We start from the raw sequence: 18,892 nt of genomic DNA on the forward strand, positions 1-18,892 counted from the left end.
AGTCTCTTAGAAAAGTTCGCTGTATTACTTAGTGCTAGGCTAAGCTCATAGGAAAGAACATGGCTGTGGAATAATTTAAGACATTTTTTGCCTGATTTTGGTTTTTAGACAAGCCTTCTAATCAGGATAAACTTGGAAACCTATTATGGTGGGGATTGCTTTCCTAGCAGCAGTGCTCTGAAATGCAATTATGTGTCAATGTTGGAACCAGTGCTAGAGATTATGAAAAAAGAATAGTAAATGTTTCTTGGTGTATAATCTATTTTCTTCTACCGAGATATCAAAAATATATTCAATGCTTATGTTTGCTTGTTTGTTTGTTTGTTTTTGTTGACATCGGGCCAAACAAAACTAATGACTCTCAAGCATAATACAATATACACAATGGGGACATTAAAAATTGATAAATGGTGGGATTCTTTAAGAAGACAATATGTCATCTCTGAAGCATTACCACCTAATTTAATTTTGAAAGCAGAGCTTTAGAGACAGTGGTTTCAAAGGCTGATGAGGATGCTGTGATAAACAGAGAATGTAATGGCAGTTGGTTTCAGGAGATTCTACAGTGTTGTTGGGAAGACAAGGGTGAGGCCAGACTGGGCCACGTACTTGAACTCAGCAACTATCTCAAGTGAGGATTTATCCACAGGAATACTCTAAATTCTAGTCCGTAGCTGCCATCCTACAGTTATTTTATGAGAGTAACTCAGCTTCCTAGGATTATTAGGATACCCAGAACAGCAGTTCATCCCCACTAAAAGTGCAAGAACAAAGAAATGGTCAATTGATTGAAAAGGATATCGGAATAATAAAGGTTCAAAGAAGAAAGATCTGTTATCACCCACATATACCTCAGAAAGGGAAGTTATCATTGACCTCTATTTAAAGTCTTTATACAAAAGTAACTGGGTGGTCATTTTTAAAAAATGTTTTATTTATTTATCTGACAGAGAGAGAGCACAAGCAGGGAGAGCAGGAGAGGGAGAAGCAGACTCCCTGCTGAGCAGGGACTCCCCGCTGAGCAGGGACTCCCCGCTGAGCAGGGACCCCTCCCCCCCCCCCCCCCCCCGGACATGGGGCTCGATCCCAGGACTCTGGGATCATGACCTAAGCTGAAGGCAGACGCTTAACCAACTGAGCCACCCAGGTGTCCCTGGGTGGTCATTTCTTAAGAGCATATCATGTACAAAGCATTCTGCTAGCATCGTGGGGTTTGAAGAAGTGAAATAAAGACCTGGACTGTGTTCCCCACAAATAATGCAGGGGGGTAGGGGAACATGTGATCTCTTGAGTTAAGTCTTACAAAAGCAATCTACAGTTGTTTGAGGGATACCTGAGAGAAAAGATTATCTGAAAAAAGAGGTGTGTGTGTGTGTGTGTGTGTGTGTGTGTGTGTGTGTGTGTGTGTGTGTATCTGTGTGTGGTGGGTAGGTATTAGGGGTAAAGGTGGAAGTATGCTAAGTACCAAGACACATATAATTCATTTGGACAATGCCATACATTTTTAAAAAATGTTTTGTTTCCTGCCAGATATTTTAGATGGCCTATTGAGGTACAGATTGAGAGCCTGATGCAGTTCAATCCATTCTGTATGCCTTCAGAATGGGAGATAGAATTTTTATTCTATGTCCTTGTGCACTTTAAGCTGATAGAATTTCTTTTTTTTTTTTTTAAAGATTTTTATTTATTTATTTGAGAGAGCGAGCAAGAGAGAACACAAATTGGGGGGAAGGGCAGAGAGAGAGGGACAAGCAGACTCCTCACTGAGCAGGGATGCAGGGCTGGATCCCAGGATCCTGGGATCGTGACCTGAGCCAAAGGCAGATGCTTAACTGACTGAGCCACCCAGGCATCCCTAAGCTGATAGAATTTCAAGATGACATGGAACAACTCTGAATCCGTTGTTACAGAAACAATACTATTTCACCAGGGCAAAAGCATGCTGGGGAAAAAAAAGGGCAAAGAATAAGAATTCTCTGAAAACTCTAATGAATGTTGGGAAATTCCTGTATAATGATAGCTGATATTTATAAACCATTTACTATGAACCAGGCACTGTCCCCTTTCATAACTGATTCCTTTAATCTTCATGATAGTTCTTTGAAGTATGAAAACTGATTATTTCCATTTTACAAATGGAAAAAAGTAAGGCTTAGAGAATTTAAATAATAACAACTTGCCCAACATTATACTTAGAAAGAAATTGGAGTTGGAATTTGAATTCACATACCATAACCACAGTTTTTATTCTTAATATTATGTTATGCGGTTTATATGTCCCCAGGAGAAATATGGCAGTTGTTCAGTCAATTTGGCCGGTTAAGGCAGTCGAAATTAGGCCAGAGAACTTCATTTTGGGTCTTGATCCAACCATCTAATTACAATTTGTGCTTGTAAATGATATTGCCCCTTTTACCAAGTGTTTCCATTCCATTCTTGCCCCTGCCCTCTATAAATAAAGGTAAACCCCCTTTTCCAGCTAGGTCTACCTCTGTCCATTTTAGGCTTGTCCCCAGTCCTGCCCCGATCTGTCCTTTTTGTGATGTCTTGGGGGAATATCTAGCATAGTACTCCTAAACCAACGATTCTCAAGTCAGGAAAAGTAACATCAGCATCATCTGGAAACTCGTTAGAAATGCAAATTCTCAGGCTCCACACAAACCTCCCGATCCAGAAGCTCCGGTACCCAGGATTCTGTGTTTGAACAAGCCCCCGAAGATGATGATCGTGAATGATGAAATCTGAGAATCACTGTGCTGAACTATTTTATATTCTGGAACTTGTATTCCATACTTAGTTCTATTTCTTCCATTTCTCTTTTGAAAGCTAGACTTTGCTCATAAAAAGATAAAACCCTCCCTAAATAAGCTTCTCAGTTTAACTACTTTGAAACCTAGAACAGGAGTAGAAGCCTTTTTTTTTACTCCTCACTGCTGCTATCATCCATTATTCAACAAGTTTTTGTCTTCCAAAATTGTTGCCATTTTATCTGCTGCTGATGTCACTATGTGAGTACTAGTTCTGTTGTTATTACAGTAGAGTAGGACTTAGCAGGTGAGTATCTAGGATCAATAACCAGACTGAGTCAATACAAACCATAATTCTCCACTTAGTATCTATGTGACTGTAGCAAGCTATTTAAACTCACTTGCACTTAATTATTCTATCTATGAAATAAGAACAGCATTAGCAACATGCTGATATTATTGTTAACTTAAAATGAGAATCTAGAACAGTGACTGACATACACTAACAATTCAATAACCATTGGCGATTTATTATTATTTCTACTTGACTGACTCACATTTATGGATTTATTTCTATGTGCCAGACACCTTTTAAGTGCATCATTTTTAGCCTCACAGCAATCCTATGACATGTAATAGATGACTATCATTGTTGTACAGATCCTAACACCTTTTAAATGCTTAGGATATGCCAGGCATTCTTCTAGATGCCTTACTTATAAAAACACATAGGTTCTGTTAATATCCTCATTTTGTAGACAAGGAATGAAGCATAGTTAAATAAACTGCTCAAGATCACTCAAGAAATAGATGATAGAAATGAACTTTGAAGTCAGGCAGCCAACCTTAGAATCCATGCTCTTGACCATTACATGGCTCTGCCGTTTTTATAGACAAGGAATCAGAAGCCTAGATATGTTAAGTAATTTTCCAGTCATGCAGTTATTAAGGGATGAAGCTAGGGTCTTAATAAAAATTTCTGTACCATATTTAGGTCACTTTCTCCCCCTCTACCACCATTGGTGACTTTGGCGCCTTGCTCCTCTGCAAGTCAGCATCTTGCCTAAATTTACATGGATCCTGATCACTTTCTGTCTCCCTGGCCTCATAGATCCCTCTGTCCTTAATTCTAGTAAGCTTCGTGTTTACTTCACCTTAAGGGCTTAATCATTGTTTACCGGCTACAATCACTCTAAGTTGCATCGTCTCCAGGATGCCATGGACTTACAAGACTTTGCTCTTCCCCTCTTTGTTCAGTCTGTATTTCCTCACACCCTCCTTACGCCATTCTTGTTCATAATTTCACTCTTGATGGTCTTACTTCTGTTACTCAGGGTCCTGGGTACCACCATGTCCAGCCATTTTAAATACTGACCTAGTTTCTGATACAGAATGAAATCTCTTCCATTTTTTGAACCTTTGCCAATCCATTTCCTCTTTTTGGAATTTCTTCCTTCTTTTTGTTTGTTTGTTTTTTAACATTCATCTTCCAAGACCCAACGTGGAAGTTTCCCTATGAAGGGCTCACTTCTTGGTCACCCCAGCTGGAATGGATTTTTCCCTCTTTTGCTTTTCATTTGTACTCTTATTATGACCTTTGGTTTAAGTTGTCTCTTGCTACTTGTCTCTCCCTTCCTTTCTCCTACTATATCCTGGGCCATCTTTAACTTTTCCCCTGAGTGCCTAATAGCATCATATCGGTGAAAGAGCACAGATTTTCATGTCAGAGAGCCTGGATTCCAGTCTCCACTTTACTGCTTGCTTTTGTCTTACACAATCATTGTCTCTAGTTTCCTATTTGTAAAATGAGATGAATGTGTGGCTCAGAGAGTAGTTGTGAGGATTAAATGAATTAATGTAGGTGGAGCGTGTATAGTAAGCACTCGGTAGGTTTTAGCAACCTTTTCCTTCTCAGCACTGTACCCTATTCTAAATATAGGCTCACAAAGAATTGGAGTGTGAATGCATAAATGAATGTTGAATGAAGTGGCTGCTTTAATTCTGGCTGTGTGTAGCACAGCAAGAGAAAGTGTGAAGGCTTCCCATACTGGGCAAGAATTTTGATAATCAGAATTTTAATTACCTGGGTATTGAGTTGGATAACAATGATAGGAAATTTTAAAAAGAAGATGAGGTTCTGAAAAGTCTGATAGATTTCATTCATTCTTTTTTTAAGGTTTTATTTATTTGACAGAGGAAGAGATAGTGAGAGCAGGAACACAAGCAGGGGGAGTAAGAGAGGGAGAAGCAGGCTTCCCGCAGAGCAGGGAGCCCAATGTGGGACTCGATCCCAGGACCCTGAGCCGAAGGCAGACGCTTAACGACTGAGCCACCCAGGCGCCCCTGATAGATTTCATTCTTAAATAGAAAAAAAAAATCAATGCATTTTTATGATCCAATAGCAACTAATAATGAAAAAGGGATAGTTAAAAGAATTTAGGAACTTAAAAGTAGGAATCATTTAGATATGTCACAAGATTATATAATTAGAAACACTATCCAGGGCAAGAGTAGAAAATAAACTTTGAAAGTGGTCTATTGATGTTTTCTTTCAGGAATAGTAGGGTGAGTTCAAGTAGCTTTGTGAAGATTATTATTTAAATTTACAGTTAGAATCCTGAAACACATTACTAACTACATGTGTGCATAATCAGATGAAAACCCTAGTAGTAAAACCCACTGGCTTTGGAATCAGACAGACTAGATTTGAACCAGGGTTCTTCTACTTGGAACTGATGAACAACTTGTGCAAGTGATTTCACTTATCACAGTCTCAGTTTCTTCATCTATGAAATGGGTGTATAAATAATATCCATCTCACTGGGTTGTGAAGTAGTTGTGGGTTTTATGGCATGTGAGGTGTTAGCATGGTGTCTAGCAAGTTGAAGAAGAACTTAGTAGATTTAGGACTAACTCTAATGGGCGCTCAACAAACAGTTCATAATTGATTCAGTTCTACTGGTGGGTGATTTTGTCCCCCAAAGGACATTTTGCAATTTTTGTAGACATTTTTGGCTGTTACAACTTGGGGGCAAACACTACTGGCTTCTAATGTGGAAAGGTCGCTAGACACACAATGCCCTGGACAGCATCCCTCAACAAAGAATTATCCATCCTGAAACATCAATGGAGTGGAGGTTGAGAAACGTTGAGCTACAGAATGGGTAAAATTCATCTCTCTTTGGCATATATAGAGACGCAGTATCTTAAAACCCTTCAGAGAAAGTGATGGTTGAAAGTTATATTCATAGAAAATAAACTTTATGCATCATACTTGCAAGAAATTATTGGAAAGGAAGGCACGCATGTTAGATAAACCTAGATATAAACCTTATGGTGTTTTGTTTTGTTTTTGTTTTTGTTTTTTTGCAAATCTTAGCATGCAAATTTATCACCTGGTTTCTTATTAAAACACAGTTCTTCGGGCTTCACTACCAGCACAGTCTGATTTGGAAACTCTGGTGTGGAAAATCTACATTTTTAATAAGCACTCCAGGGAATTCTGATGCAGCTGGTTCATGGACAACAGTTTGAAGGGATTCGGGCAGATGCATAAGTCATCTAAACACTTTGAAAAATCCTATAGCATTATGTAGCTCTGGTTCTCATTATCCTTAAAGCCTGAAGCAGGGTCAGTCTCTTTTATTATCGAGGATCATAAGCAACATGGGATACATCTACAGAAAATACAGTCAGCATGAGTTTGGAAGTACCCAGACAGGCTACCCATATGACCAAAACTCCAGTGTCATTTGCCCTTCCTGCTTTCATCCTCTCTGTTACACAGGTAAAACCCTCACACTCCCAGAACAGTAGAAACATGTTTATCTCACCGGCCTTTGGGAACTTGCACCATTCACCACTAGGTCCAGGAAACATGCCCCATACAATTTCTCCTATTTCCTCTCAGCCTTAAAGGAAACCTCCAAAATGTCCTGGGGTTTGCATACAAGAACATTTGGATTGCATTTTTAAGAGAGGTGAAAATTCTTTCAACGTAAAAGTAATGATCAACAAAAATACATCTTAAATCAATTTTTATAACCATTTTGGGTTCTTATTTTATAAAGACAGGTTATGGGATTTTGCCTTTCTTTTCTGAAAAAATAAATCCATATTTGGCAAAAGTTTAATGTCACGGGGTGTGTGGCATTTTAATGGGAGTAATCATTTTTAGAAATAGAAAGTTTCTATTTTGTGATAGACATTTAGGAAATAAGTTATTCTTTGACTCAAACCTAAAGATACCTATTCAGCAAACAGCACAGAGGAGGAATAGAACAGGATATTTGCCTCCTGAGTGACGACCCCAGTGGTGAGAAGCCACTGAGGACAGGCAGGTTTTAGATTACATCAAGTAAACGAAAGTATTTGACCTGGTCTATTATTCATAGAAAAACAGCTGATCCACTTCGGCCCTTCGTAAAGTCATTTCTCAAATTTCAGTAGCTGATTAATAATGATCAAGGCCCCTTTCAGAAACACCAGTCTTTAACTCTTACCGTTAAATGGGCCCCATGGAAGAATCAGAGCCTCTATGAAACAACAATCTTCCCTGAATTCAAGGCTCAAAGTCCGACGGGAGAAAACTTGCACAAGACACACAGCTTAGCTCATTAGAGATAGTGTGTCCCCAAACTTCTCTGCAAGACGATATTTTTAAAGTTCCCCAGTTAAGGGAATATTTTTCTTACTTAGTATGAACATTATGGAAGATTTTTTAAGAACAAAGTGGAATTTTTACTTGCAGATGGCGGAGGGGGTTAGCACCATATTTTCAGCAATTCTTTTCTGAATCATTGTATGTGTGCAGCTAGAGGTGTGCCTCAGGCAGTCCCCCCACTCACATACACAAAAAAGAAAGAAAAAATATATATAAAGTAATAATTATTTTCATTATAAATACTTGTGCTGTGGATCTAGTCATGAGATTTCTTGGGGCATTTAAAATATAATTCCATTCATAAAATTTTTATGTATGTGCAGCTTCTAGGGAAGTTGCAAATAGTCATATAATGTGAGACATAATTCCATTCAGGAATTTGTTTTTCTTTTGGCAACTTTTCAGTGAGTATCTGCTATGTGTCAGGCACTGTGCTATATTAGGGATATAACAGTGGACCACAAAAATACACTCTTGCCCCAAAGCAGCTTACACTGTAGACTGAGATATAAACCCAAACCATAGACAATGATTAGGTAAATATTTGCAATTGTCTTTTTTTTGTTGTTGTTTTAAGATTTTATTTATTTATTTGTCAGAGAGAGAGACAGAGCACATAAACCAGGGGGAGTGGCAGGCAGAGGGAGAAGCAGTCTCCCCACTGAGCAAGAAGTCTAATGCGGGACTCGATCCAGGACCTTGGGATCATGACCTGAGCCGAAGGCAGATAATTAACCGACTGAGCCACCCAGGCATCCCAATATTTGCAATTTGTAATTAGATCTATGAAGAGACTAAATATTAGTATATATAGCTGGATTTATTGAATCTTTCTCTTATTTCTTGTGCTTCAATAATGTAACATTTCAAGATAGTCAAAATATCTATTTGTAGTGGCTAACCAAGTCCAGAACACATTTTATTCTTTTAGAAAAAAATCTACCTTGTAATTGCCTTCAATTAACTTGACCTGAGAAATTTAGATCTATTAACTCCTTTTCTTTTTCAGGGTTTTTGGAGCTGCCATACTTCTTACCTCTACTCTGAATATGCTAATCCCATCAGCAGCCAGAGTGCATTATGGGTGTGTTATCTTTGTCCGGATATTGCAGGGCCTTGTTGAGGTATGGAACTGCAGGATGGCGCCATCTTAAGGTTGGCATGTTAATCAGAACCAGCAGATTATCTTTGACTTGATCTATAAATAAACATTTTATAAAGTTGTGACTACAGAGTATGCTTAAAAAGTTGGAAAATTTAGGCATTCAGATACTTTGTGTTTAAATAATGCTAAAATACAACTGTGACTGCTTGCCTCCCCTCTCTAGAATTGAGTGGTATTAAAGAAATGTTCAGTGACTATTTGACTGAAAAAAAAGGGGGGGACAAGCACTTTGGTTAATGTGCTGTGAGGAGTATTTCTGAGTCTGTCCTTTGCTGGTGATAACCCTGAATTAATACCTTTGGGAGATTTATACCAAATCCTTGTTAGACTTGAATCATGATTTGTTTTATTCACTGAAATATTTCATTGACTAATTCTTTGGGAATGTAACTGTAATGATTGACTTTTTTTTTAAATTTAATTTTATTATGTGATGTTAATCACCATACATTTCATCATTAGTTTTTGATGTAGTGTTCCATGATTCATTGTTTGCGTATGACATCCAGCCTCCATTCAATACATTCCCTCTTTAATACCCATCACCAGGCTAACCCATCCCCCCACCCCCCTCCCCTCTAGAACCCTCAGTTTGTTTCTCAGAGCCCATAGTCTTTCATGGTTCGTCTCCCTCTCTGATTTCCCCCCATTCATTTTTCCCTTCCTGCTATCTTCTTCTTCTTTTTTTTTTTAAACATATAATGTATTATTTGTTTCAGAGGTACAGATCTGTGATTCAACAGTCTTACACCATTCACAGTGCTCACCATAGCACATACCCTCCCCAGTGTCTATCAGCCAGCCACCCCATCCCTCCCACCCCCCACCACTCCAGCAACCCTCAGTTAGTTTCCTGAGATTAAGAATTCCTCATATCAGTGAGGTCATATGATACATGTCTTTCTCTGATTGACTTATTTCACTTAGCATAATACCCTCTAGTTCCATCCATGTCATTGCAAATGGCAAGATTTCGTGTTTTTTGATGGTTGCATAATATTCCATTGTATATATATATACACCGCATCTTCTTTATCCATTCATCTGTTGTTGGACCTCTTGGCTCTTTCCATAGTTTGGCTATTGTGGACATTTAAAAACCTCAGATTGGCCTACCTATTGCCCTTCTCTTCTCCTGAAATATAGTGGGAGTAGATAAATCAGATAAAGTATTAAGCACTGAAAACATTCTCCTTTCTCTCCAAAAAGAAAGAAAAAATTGGTAGGATAAAAACATATAAAATGGATAATTATTTTATTTTTTTTTTAAGATTTCATTTATTTATTTGACAGAGAGAGACACAGCGAGGAGGGGAACGCAAGCAGGGGGAACAGCAGGCAGAGGGAGAGGCAGGCTTCCTGCTGAGCGGGGAGCCCAATGCGGGGCTTGATCCCAGGACCCTGGGATCATGACCTGAGCCGAAGGCAGACACTTAACGAATGAGCCACCCAGGCGTCCCTAAAATGGATAATTGTTTTAAAAGCCTTAAGTTCTAGACACTACTTTCAGGAAGTGTGAGCTTCAAGGATCTAAGCTTTATCTTCCTCTATATGGATTCCTCATATTTGGGAATCACTGTGTTTAATGCCTCATGCAAAGGCCTCCCACGTTTCTCAAACTGTTCAAAGTTCCAGAGGAATGGAATAATGGAGGATCTTTTCTTTTGCCTTCATCAGAAGAAAACTGAGGTAGGAGGAAGACTTGAAGGGTGGGGAGGATTTGGACAGGTCACTAAAAGGAAGCCATGTCTTATCTGATCTGGGCTGAAAGTTTTTAAAGTGGAATTTCAGGGAATTAGTAAAGATCTATGAGTAGCCGCTTTCCCTAATATCTTGGGCCAATTTTAAGGAGACAGCATCAGAGAGGGGACTGTGCTTATTTTTCGGTGACCCTGTACCCTAAATGGTGATATATATCTTCCCCGTCACAGGGCGTCACCTATCCAGCATGTCATGGGATCTGGAGCAAATGGGCTCCTCCTCTAGAGAGGAGTAGATTGGCAACCACCTCCTTCTGTGGTGAGTACCTCATGCAGATACGGTTATGGCGGGGAAAAGTTTAGGAACAGGTTGCATAAGAACTGCAAGTTGATAAAGATCATCTGTAAAATCATTTGTGTGTGTGTACATGAGGAAAGGTTTTTGACTGCCACTTCTATTTCTTTAATTCTTATTGGTCTCCTTAAATCCTCTATTTCTTTTGTGTTTTGCATTTTTCTAGGAGTTCATCCATTTTATCTAAGTTTTCAAATATATTCATGAATAATTTTTATAACAGTCTTTTTAATTTACTTTTTATTATAGTCTATTATAGTCTATTATTGTTAGATCTCTTTTGTGTCTTGGGTAAGTAGGTCATATCCTCTTATGTAGTCCTGTATCACTGGCTATGTATGGAGATATATATATGTATTTGGAGATTTAGAGGTATGAATGTACATGCACCTAAGTATGCAAGTGTGTTTGCGAGATCTTACCAAGAAAAATGAGATGAAGTTAAGAATTTCTCTTTATTTCACTTACCTACCTCCCATTCTCCCTTTTACTTTAGGTTCATATGCTGGAGCTGTAATTGCAATGCCTTTAGCTGGCATTCTTGTGCAGTATACTGGTTGGTCTTCGGTATTCTATGTCTATGGTATGTTGCATATGGTACAATAAAGTTAAAAGAAATGGGTGTAAACTCAAACAGTGAGGTAGATCACTGAATATACTTCTGCATTCACTCACATTTTTTTCCATTAAGAATCCTTTCCTTATATTTTGAGAAGATCAAGGAAAATGTTCTATCTCTATGATTCTCCCTACCTTGTTATTTATTGTTTTAAAAAGGAAGTACATTGCTGGTGGAAACTTTGGGATATATTTCATACATTGTCCTTGATTATGAAGAAAAAAATTAAATTAGCTCTTGATTCGTAGCCAATTAAGAAGAAAGAGCTAAGCAGCTCCCACTACTGCTTTCTCGGCTGACCCTGCCTCGTCAAGACTGAATAGGGATGGGAAGCTGGAAGACGATAGCAATGCTAATGCAACAGTTCGCTTTTGTGACAAAATATTAATAGTCAGCTGCAGCAGCCTCACATTTTAGTCCTCGTTACTCCAGGATTAAATGAGATGAAGCCCTCAAACGGAAATAAAAAGCACAAGAAACCCTGAGTCCAAAGTCTCTCTCTGTTTACTTTCTAACCAGAACCAGAAAGCTTACCACTTGAGAGTACCCCTAAAGTCTCTCTCTAGGAGACTTTTTTTTTTTTAGCCATGAGAAAAAGAAATATAAGAGAGCTGGATTCCAACTGATGTCACTGATGAATACCGTCTTTAGACGTGGGCAGGAGAATGTGAAATATTAATGAAGTCATGAGGTAGAACTGAGCGGTATCTGGTTGCTTCCGAATTTGGCATGATCCATTCCCATTTCAAAATGTTCTTATCAGAGCAAATTCTTAGGCTTGCAGAATATTATTAAATATGCTTTATGGCAGGAGCTCTTATTCTGGTTCAAAAGCCATGGCTAGGTTTTAGATTCATGAATGTCCTAAACGATAAGCTATACATGCATCTGTACATTTGTTTCCTGGGGAGATATTTTTATTAGATTTTAATCCATATCTTCCATTAGATTTTCAAGAGTCCATAATTCAAAGAAGTTTAAAGCAAATGTGTATAGGGTATATAGTACAAGTTGGGATACCGGGCCAGTAAATCCTCCAATTTGTCCCTTAATTGAATCTATTACTTAATTGAAAATATGATGTGACTTTAAAGTAAGAATATTAACTTCCCGGGGTGCCTGGGTGGCTCAGTCAGTTAAGCATCTGACTCTTGGTTTCAGCTCAGGTCATGATCTCAGGTTCATGAGCTTGAGCAGCCTCAGTCTCCCTGCTCAGGTCGGGAATCTTCTTCCCCCACCCCTTCCTCTGCCCCTTCCCCTGCTCATGCATGTGGCACGTGCACATGCTCTCTCTCTCTCAAAACAAATAAATAAATCTTTTTTAAAAAAGAATATTAATTTCCACAAAGCATTCATGAAAATCAGTGTCATTATGTCAAGTTGTATCTCATTTAGTATTTATCATTGAATGATACAAAGTTTAAATATTAGATAATCTGAAAATATCACATCCCCATAGTACTTGCTTACTTACTGTGTATAAAAAAATTAGGTCTTGGAGCCACACATTCAATATTTATATTTTAAAGATTAATAAGATAAGAACTGTATAGTGGCTTATGTTAAAAGAAGATAATGCATATATAGCAATTAGCTGAATGCCCGGCACTTCACATTCAGTTAGCGGTAATGATAATTATTATTGAATTACAAGAGCTTTCATTTATTGAGTGCTTATTTTGTGCCATTTGCCATGCTAGTTGCTTCATGCATTATCTCCTTTAACTATACTTTGCCACAATCTCATAAAAAAGAAATCGTCTCATTTTATAGTGGAAGTTCACAGAGATTCAGTCATTGATTGGAGCATGTAGCTAATAAGTGACACAGTCAGGATTTGCATCTGGGAGAGCCATATTCCATAATCACTACACTATGCCAAATTTTCACATACTAACTAACTCCCATTTGTGTTTGCTGTCATGTTTGGTAACGAAAAGGAGCATGGCCCATCAAAATCTGTGGTATTAAGAAATAATTCTCAGAGATTGAACGATCAAGAAAAAAGTATTATAGAGATCAGGAGCATTTAGACTGTTACCCAAGGGATAAAGAACAGTAGAAGCCAAAAATGAAATAACTAGCTTCTGGGACACCAGAATAAATCACTTGAAATTCTTTCTTTTATTAATACTTTAGATTTACATTACACAATAAGGGCATGCCTTAATGCTGAGAACGCTAAATAAAGAAAGGGATGCTAAAGAAGTTGCAAACAGTTTATTGTATTAGAATTTATAGCTTTCATTTGCCCAGAGTGATCAATAGGTAATATTATGTACTGAAAATAATAATGGTATACAGTCACATAAAGTGTTAAATGTTACTACATTAATTACAAAAACTCCCACCTCCTGCCTTTTTTTATGAATGTTAGCCACCTAGGCTAAAATAATCTAGATTTTATTTAATAATCTGTTTACTAGATCTGGAAGTGCTTACAGGAAAGGGAAATGAGTATTTCTTTTTTGTAGAAATATAGACCACTCTCAATTATTCAGGGAAGGCAAATAAGAAAATGATCCCCCCTCATAAAATTCTTTGAAGACAGGAATTTTGTCCGGTTCACCATATTTCTCTCACTTAGCAGAGTGCCTGGAATAGTAAATGCTCTGTAAGTGTTCGTTGGATGTATGAACATGTTCCAAAGCACACCATTCAATAATTATCCAATGCTGTGTCTCAGCATTATTGGAGACAAAGAGATAAAACTATAGGACCAGACTTCAGGAAGCTTGAAGTTCAGTGACATAACACAAGAAGAGCTGGCTGGTCAATTGGAGAAGCAGAAAATCCAATTCACATTCTAGAGAATGTGTTTGTCATGAGATTCCTGCAGTTTTATTCCAGCAAATGACAGTTACATGAGGGTATTTATGATCGATTTTTTATTTTCTTCTTTTGAACTCTTCCTTGCAGGAAGTTTTGGAATGATCTGGTACATGTTTTGGCTTTTGGTGTCTTATGAGAGTCCTGCAAAACATCCTACTATTACAGATGAAGAACGTAGGTACATTGAAGAAAGCATTGGAGAGAGTGCAAATCTTTTAGGTGCAATGGAAGTAAGAACTTTATTATGGTGTATATTCCTGTTCTGATTCTTCGTCTCACCTCCCTTTGACCAACCAAACTACTTTCTGAGTCCCTATTCAACAAAACCCATTTGGTGTCAGTCATGATTGTTTTCTTTCGTCCATCCATACTTTCTGACTTAGGAATGATTTCTACTTCCCCCATCTATAATTTCTTTTTTTTTCTTTATCTTTTCTTAATGATCTTCAAATTTGCCCTGGACTATGGCCAGGACTAGAAAACTAAATAAACTTTTATAAACAGTTCAATATGGTCCATAATTTAAACAAACTCAATAAATATTTGTTAATTTCAGATCATAGGAAATGCCAGATCACCTAACACAATCATGAAAAGGGCGATTTTTTGTGTATTGAGTTGTCTAAATGTTAGGTGTTATACATGTGTATTTTTGCTATATGTGGTTAAAGAAATATTAAATCATTAGAATGTCAATAATAGATAGCTGACATAAAAATATTCTTAATATAGAATCTTGTTATTGATAAAATCTTATCATTTTCAGGATTATTATTATGAAGATAAAGTATCATAAAAGTATAACATGGACCCCTTTTCTGATTCTAATTTGATTTCTTGCATGGGCTCTATGGAGAGAGAAAATGCAATTCTGTGTCAATAAAGCAAATATTTTAGTCCGTGTGACAATATATCATAGATATTCATTAATAGGCATTTGATACTATTAAAAAATGGAAGGCAAACTAACGTATTTAGACAGGCTCAGTAATTCAGCACCTAAGCAGTAACTCAATTTCCTTATGCTGAGAGCTGGAAGGTATCACACTGAAGAGTCAGCATCTCCTATACATTAGGCTTCTCTTTCTTTTGCAGGCTCCTCCCCTCTTTCTAATTATCTTTTATTCTAGCTCTGATTCTCTACTTCCTTTGTTAGAGAAGGTCTGTCTTTGACATCTCATCCTAGGTACAAAGGTCTATCACCCACCGTGGTTGAGGCCTTTAATGAATAAGAAAAATCCCACATTGGATATCATTCAGAAGTGAAACTGCAGTACTTAAAAAAAATTCTAACACTATGTACTGGCATTTGAAACTCCCCTGCCTGTTTCCTTCTGTAAATGGACTGAAAGTTTCTTTCTAATGGTGGCTACTCAAGAAACAAGTGGTTCTGCAGGGATGGGGTGTTGGCCGTGTGTGTGGTGCCCACCAGCAGCAGTTGCTGGGAGCAGAAACGAAATATAGGCTGATCTATGATGAGTTCAGCATTTAACCTCAATTTCTAGCCCCAGGTAATCTGATCAACCTATCTTTTCATTACTTAACTATGCTTCTTTTATTTACCAGTTCTTGAAAGTTTGTGTGTCTAAATCAAGCATAAATTTTTTTAAAACAATAAAAAATTTAGTCTAAGTGAAAACCAGTTTCTGGAAATGACCTTAAAAAGAACAGCTGGTAACTTGATAAGACAGCACAGATAATCTCAAACTCCCCCATTTCCTTACCTTACTGCTTTCCCAAACATAATATTTTACTTCTTACTGATGTTTGATACTTTCCTGTAGCTTCAAAACAAAATTAAAAATGAGATTATATTTCATTTTTATGAAATACATATATTATTGTACTTGTAGTTATTTGAACTTTCTACTGTGAACAAATTTAATATACAGCAAAGCAGAAAGAATAGTAATATCCATGTATCCACTGCATAAATGCAACAGTTATCAACACCTTGCCTTACTTACTTCACTTTTCTTTTTGCTGAATGATTTCAAAGTAAATGAGATGTCCTAACACTTTACCCACAAATACTTCACACGCATCTCTAGAAAAATAAAAATACTCTTTCACAATCTAAGTACTATTATTATACCTAAAAGAATTAAGAATAATTCCCTAACATTATCTAAGACCTAGATCATATTCAGATTTCTAATACCCAGTCCAAATTCAAATATCTAGTCTATATTCATATGTCCTTTGTAGCTATTTCTTTGGAGTCTGCATCCAATTAAGGAGCACACATTTCAGCTGACTGTAATGCCTTTTAAATATTTTTTTCTTAAAAAATTAAATATAACATGTATACAGAAAAACACACAAATCATAAGTGAACAACTTGCTTGAGTTTTGTAAACCATACACACCTGTGAAGCAAAACAGCCAGGACAGTAAGTAGACTGTTATCAGAATACTATAAGCCCTCCTACCACCCCGAATAATTTTTTAAGGTATAAAATTAGATACTTCTATCTTACATTTGATGAAGTGTTTTACAACCTGAAGAATAAAGTTCTTAGTAGAGATGAATAATAGGTATGAATAATAGAAACACTTTCTCAGCAGGAAAAAGGTATTTACTTTTAATAATATTCTGAAGTTATTTCTTATACAAACATAATACTACAATGCTGACATACCTGTATCCAACAATTTTCATTTTCTGTGATAAAAATATATTTATATATGACAGTATTTTCCCCGAGTATATAGGACTTAAAAAACACAATTTTTGAACCCAGCTAGGATGTTGTCACTGGGTATTTGTATTCAAAGCCACAGTGCTCATTATATGTTATTAGGACATGCTTTTGTTTTTGTTTTGTTTTTCTTTTTTGTCATATGTATTTGTGATCACGACAGTATAACTTCTTACTCTATTACTTTTAAAGTGATCTCGAGAGGCTTAATTAGAGTCACAGTCAATACTAGCAATTATGAGGCTCTACATCCAGGAGTAATTAACTAAATCTGTGTAAAAAATGTCTGCTTCCCCTTTTATTAATTTGGTCAGGTTAAGGATCCCAAGCCAGCATTAAATGGAGTTATTTCAGGCTATTGTTTCTTCACCAAATAGTATTTTGACGTTCAAAATAAAACCATTGAGAAAGTGAGAATATGAGAGACATTTTCAGGCCTAAAAATATTAGTCTTGGGGGAGGATACTTGCTTTATGTTTGGGCATATACAGGATCTTTAAGTACACTAGATATAGTTTTTAAATGGGTATCCTAAGCAAAGCCAATCCTATTTAGGTGGTTAATTTTGAATGTCTTGAATGTCATAAGTAACTAGTTATGATGTGCCCATGGTGTGCTGGATAGCCAAATACTTCAACCCAGCTGTATACCATGTGAGTTTTCTAGAACCTTGCGTTTTAGCATTACAGAATTTATATTGATATCCATTGTCTATCAAGAGGATTTATGGATAGGTAGTGGTATTATTAACTTTAAATCGGGTCTAGAATATTGCACTCTTAATTTTTCTTATTTTCTCCTCCTAACTATATTGAATTTTCAGTGTTTTAGATAAAATATTTTGGATACCAACAAGGTCACTGATATGGCAACAATCTTTCGCTGAGGCATGGTCTATCACTGCCAGAAAAAAAAAAAATCTTGGAAACTAGGATCTGTGCTTTTGGAATTGTTTTCTATAAACATAAGATCTTATATATTCTGAAAATGGGAACAATTTAATCAGAAGAAGAGGCTAATATCTTTTTTTTCTTCCAACAATTATTCATGCAGCTAAGGTTAATTAGACTTTTGCAATTGATTTCATTACCTCCTACTCATGCCTCAACATATACAACCTGAAAATGCAAAGCACCTATTATTCCCATTTTCTAAGTTAGAAAATATTTTAAATGGTCAGAATTGCTCTCTTTTTGGGATTTCAGAAATTCAAGACTCCATGGAGGAAATTTTTTACATCTATGCCTGTCTATGCAATAATTGTCGCAAACTTCTGCAGAAGCTGGACTTTTTACTTACTGCTTATTAGTCAGCCAGCATATTTTGAGGAAGTCTTTGGATTTGAAATCAGCAAGGTATGTAAAAATTATCTTTGTTTAACTAGTGCATTATTTTTGTGTTCAATTGAATATTAAGTTCCTTTGCCAGTATTTTATCTTCTAAATTTTAGGAGTTACTCATTTATTTGTTTATCCACTTAACAAATAACTTCTGGGAAACAAAGACTAAGTAAGGTGTTGAGTGTCTACTGCATTCAGCTGTCTGCTAGAAAGTCCTCTTTTTGAAGGCAAAATCAACCTAGTCTCTGCCCTCGTGGAGCTTATGTCTCAATTACGGTGGACGGCACCATAGCCTTTCCCCTGTAAAGAAACATAACTTCCTTTAAGTCTCAGATCAGAGACAATGTAACAGTGAACAAAGAAAAAAAAATTATTGAAATAGAATTGTGTTTATGTAATTATCAATCTCTTCTTCAGTGCTTTCAAAAATCTGGTAATCTTGTCTGTGTGAAAGCTTTTTATTTTGATGTAGTCCTGATTGATAGACAAATGGATGAGGAAGATGTAATACACACGGACACACACACACATGCTGGAATATCACACAGCTATAGAAAGTGTGAGATTGTGCCATATGCAACAACATAGCTGGACCTAGAAGGCATTATATTAGATTAAATAAATCAGACTTTGAGAAAGACGAATACCATATGATTTCACTCATAGGTGGAATCTAAAAAAAAAACCAAAAAAACCCCAAATGAATAAACAAATGAAAAGCAGAATCAGACTGTAAATAGAACAAACTGGTAGTTACCAGTGGGTCAGG

The 18,892-nt window shown here is 36.8% G+C and overlaps 1 protein-coding gene across 1 annotated transcript in view; it reads left to right on the forward strand.

Moving 5' to 3' along the window:
• Positions 1-18,892, forward strand: part of SLC17A6 (solute carrier family 17 member 6) — a 42,400-nt gene that overhangs the window by 14,745 nt on the left and 8,763 nt on the right. Inside the window, exons 4-8 of the mRNA XM_027577817.2 lie at positions 8,420-8,534; positions 10,507-10,594; positions 11,127-11,213; positions 14,169-14,311; positions 17,989-18,138. Of these exons, the coding sequence (XP_027433618.1) occupies positions 8,420-8,534; positions 10,507-10,594; positions 11,127-11,213; positions 14,169-14,311; positions 17,989-18,138 (583 nt within the window). The remainder of the gene's footprint in view (positions 1-8,419; positions 8,535-10,506; positions 10,595-11,126; positions 11,214-14,168; positions 14,312-17,988; positions 18,139-18,892) is intronic.

Source organism: Zalophus californianus, chromosome 11 (genome assembly GCF_009762305.2).
Source record: "Zalophus californianus isolate mZalCal1 chromosome 11, mZalCal1.pri.v2, whole genome shotgun sequence".
NCBI lineage: Eukaryota > Metazoa > Chordata > Mammalia > Carnivora > Otariidae > Zalophus > Zalophus californianus.